Source organism: Gavialis gangeticus, unplaced genomic scaffold, assembly GCF_001723915.1.
Source record: "Gavialis gangeticus isolate Ggan-Ray unplaced genomic scaffold, GavGan_comp1, whole genome shotgun sequence".
In the NCBI taxonomy this organism is placed as follows: Eukaryota; Metazoa; Chordata; order Crocodylia; family Gavialidae; genus Gavialis; species Gavialis gangeticus.
The window spans coordinates 471,225-474,970 of record NW_017729028.1 but is presented as its reverse complement, the minus strand read 5'-3'; the positions used below and the strand labels follow the sequence as shown (position 1 = coordinate 474,970).

At 40.0% G+C, this 3,746-nt stretch overlaps 1 protein-coding gene across 2 annotated transcripts in view; it reads left to right on the top strand.

Moving 5' to 3' along the window:
* TSSC1 (tumor suppressing subtransferable candidate 1) overlaps positions 1 to 3,746 on the top strand; it is a 231,770-nt gene that overhangs the window by 42,510 nt on the left and 185,514 nt on the right. For both annotated transcript variants that reach the window (XM_019520704.1, XM_019520705.1), the window contains exon 3: positions 2,293 to 2,425. In XM_019520704.1, the coding sequence (XP_019376249.1) occupies positions 2,293 to 2,425 (133 nt within the window). The remainder of the gene's footprint in view (positions 1 to 2,292; positions 2,426 to 3,746) is intronic.

Here is a 3,746-nt window from a genome sequence, read left to right as displayed (position 1 = left end):
TTTTTTTTTTTTTTTTTTTTTTTTCAAATCTTCCTCTGGGCTTCAGCTTTAAGTTGCCAAAAATTCTCTGCTTCTGAGTCAGCGTAGAAGTCAAAAAGCTTTACTCTTCTGCTTGAGAGAGGTGTCGATCTCAGCATTGTTTTTGTCAAACTAGTCTTGATAGTGTTGGGTGATTTAAAGCCAATTGATTCTGTGAAAGCCTCATGGATGGTCTCTTTTAGAGCTTGTGAATCTTTCCGGAACACAAGTGTTATCACTTTTAATCCTAAGATTGATGAGTTTCTTATTGAGATGTGTTTGGAGAGCTTTGGTGGCTAGGGGTCTGAAGGCATTTCATGTTGTACCAATTTGGGTTGCTTTTGATGTTTCAGTGGAACCCTGATGGACACGATTGATTTAACTAAACAATGACTAGTTCAGCAGTCATCAGCTCCTTTCATGACATATGCGATACAGATGGCTTTTAGATCACATGCTGTTATGATGATATAATCGAGGAGGTGCCATTGTATTGAGTGGGGGTGTTGCTATGTTGTTTTGTACCTGTCACATTGTCTGAAAATAGTTTTAGTAATGACAAGGTCATGCTTTGCATATTTAGTAAGAGGGTGCTGTTGGAATTGGTCATCAAGGTCAACATGAAACTGTTCTTTCTGTTCTTCCTTGGCATAGAGTGTAGGGGCATATGTACTGGTGACAGAAGCTAACAAATTGTTGGTCAGCTGGAGGCAGAAAGCCATGAGGTGCTGACAGGGAATTTGGGCATTTGACTGACAATCTGGTTCTTAATGGCAAAACCAGGGCCATGTATTGGCCAATAGTTTGCAGGTTTCTTTTTCAAGAAGAATGTATATCACGCGCCTACCCACCTCAGTTGGTCTTCATCTGCACATCTGGTCTTTGTGAGAGCAGTGATATTAATTTTATATCACAGGAGTTCTTGGGTGACAAGAGCTGTTCTGCATTTAGGTCTGTCACTGTTCAGATCATCTAGTATGGATGCAAAAGACATTTCTGTGTTTCAACTGAAATTAGTGATCCCCCTGAAAGCGGCTATCCAGTTAGGTAAGGTAAAAAGTATACTTGTCCACTTGACACACAGGGATAGCCTATGTTTGGGGCACCTTTTCTAGCCCCCTCCCCATGTGGGGTGAGGTGAGGAAAGGGAGTCCTAAAAAGGACTTCTCAGTCACAATTGCAGTTGCCATATCACTATTCTGTCCCAGATCAAGGCTGAAGTAACCATTATGAAGTCACTGCCTGCATGTGGATCTGTGATTAGGGACTACCGGTGATCACTTTGTCCCCATTGCCACTCATCCGTCACTGCAGGACTTTGTAGAAGTTATGGGTATTAGTCTTGGTTATTGTAGTAGATATTGTGCCACTGGGAGAAGCTTGTGCATAACTTGTTTTAATGTGAGGGGGCCATTGCGCATTGACAGTCGAATGGATCTTGGTGGAGGAGAAACCTATTTCCAGCGGCAAGGTGATCCAAGACAACTGGGGTTACTCCTCCACCGCAGACTTCATCTGCTTTTACAGCTATTGAGAAGTATGGCTTCTGCATCTGCCTGCTCCACCATTGAGATCTTTGTGTTGTGTTGGTCTGGTCTTCATCTGATGCCTCACCTTTGACCTTACCACCCTGAATGACCCTACCAGAAATACAGGACTCCTGATGGTGTTGCTCTTGAGGTCATCGGTATATGCAAGCCTCTCTAGCCCATCAAGGTGGCAGTCCATGGAGAAGACTGCCTATAGCTTGTTTTTAAATGGTGTAGATGTATATGTGGCAGTTAAACAGGGATCTACAAGAGTTTCAATAGGGTATCCAGTGAAACTCCTCCTGCTTTATTCCTGTAAAGAAGGTTTAGTTCTGGTCACTTGGATACACAAACAGACATGTAGACTGAGGGTGTAAACGCGTATATTTCTAATCGTTTACACCCTCAGTCTATACATTTCTGTTTAGTGCTGGGAAATGATGAGTTGGAAAGCTAGGACTCCTCCAGGTCTTTTTTTTTTTAACCACCATAGCAAATGTAGTGTGCTTTTGAAGTTGCAGGAACAGGAAGAGGAAATGGGATTTCTTCATAACAAGGACATTTTGGTTTTGGAGAAAATATCATTCATGAAATTAAAGAAATGTTATATTGTTACTATAACAATTAATTAAAGTGGATATTAGCCGTAAAATTCACGTTTGATGGTTTGGTGCAATCATCTTGTATAATTAAGTCCAACGGGAAAACATTTGAGGCCCTAATGTTTCTTTTATTGTATTTGCAGATTCACATCATAGATTTTGATGATGAAAATAACATTATAAACAAAAATGTTCTTCTCCATCAAGTGGGTGAAATTTGGCAAATCAGTGCCAGTCCTGCAGATAAAGGTGTGCTGGCAACCTGCTACAATAGAAGTAAGTACACTTTAACAATTTAGAGCTTGCGTTTTAATATTTCTGGGATGTGCCACAGTGTTGCACATCTAGCAGTCCATATCTAGTTTAAAATAAGATTTTTCTTCTACTATATGTACTTTTCCAAAATGCTTGTTTTTGTGGGGGGGTTTTAATATTAAAAAAAGTCAGTCACTCAAGCCAGATCTGAAAATAAGTGCAAGTTATCTGTCTGATTAACTCAGCTATAGTTAAGTAAATTACACCCTTGTAAGTTTATTTTTCAAAGTGGAAGTACTGGTAAATAGATTTTAAAACTGTTTTTAGCAATATCAACCTCTTCTAGAAATTGCAGAAGCATTGCATATATGTAGTTATAACTACATGTAACATCCACAGACAACTTTACATGTACTCCTGGGTGGGATGGCACTTTAATTAGAGAAGCTCTCTAATTAAAGACGAGCTTTAGTTAAAGTGCCCCTCCTGCCATTTTGAAGCATGGGCATGCTGACCGCACATGATGCGGAAGTTGCTGGAGAGTGCTAATTAGCACACTCCAGCAGACTTGATTTAATTGTCTGCTCTGATGCTAATTAGCATGTGTTGGTATGTATATAGGTGCCCCATATGCCCACGGAGGATTGTATAGCTTTTAACTAAATGTTTTGCTAGTAAAAGTACAGGGAATCCTTGTTCAGACTAACAGAAAATGTACAGCTGTTGGTGTGAAGAAACTTGGTGCCCCTCCTAGAGTCATACCTGTGAAGATTAGCTAGTCTGAGGTTCAGTTTTACCAGTGGTGAGCTTGAAGTTAATCCTGGAAAACAAAGAGATTTGTCCTGTCAGGTTGAGTAAATATTTTGCTTTATTTATGTGGAAGAAAAAAAAAATCCCATGATATAATGGACATTTTAAATGGCAGTTGTGTATAAGCTAATGTACTTTTTTTGTTTTCCTGCGTCCGCAGATAGACCCAAAGCCTTTGCTATTTCTATTTTTTCAGCATTGTAGCTGTAGCAGATGGAAATTAACTAGACTGATCAGTTTTACTGCTGGTATTCTGAATTCTCTGAGGGAGAACGGTAAAATACATGTTTACCGTACTTTATGTGGGTTCAGTATGTGCACATTCGCTCTTATGCAGTGTCCCTTTTTAGACAAAAAATTGTGTTTATATGTGTGGTAAATTCACTCTTGTGCGGTGGAAGCCTGAAGTCAGCTGCCTTGTGCAGTGCATTGTGGGAGTGATGCGCAGCAAAATATAGGCTCTTGTATGGATCTGTGCTCTTCGCTCATTGTATTTCTGTAGTTGCCATCCCCATTATGATAGTGTCCTGTG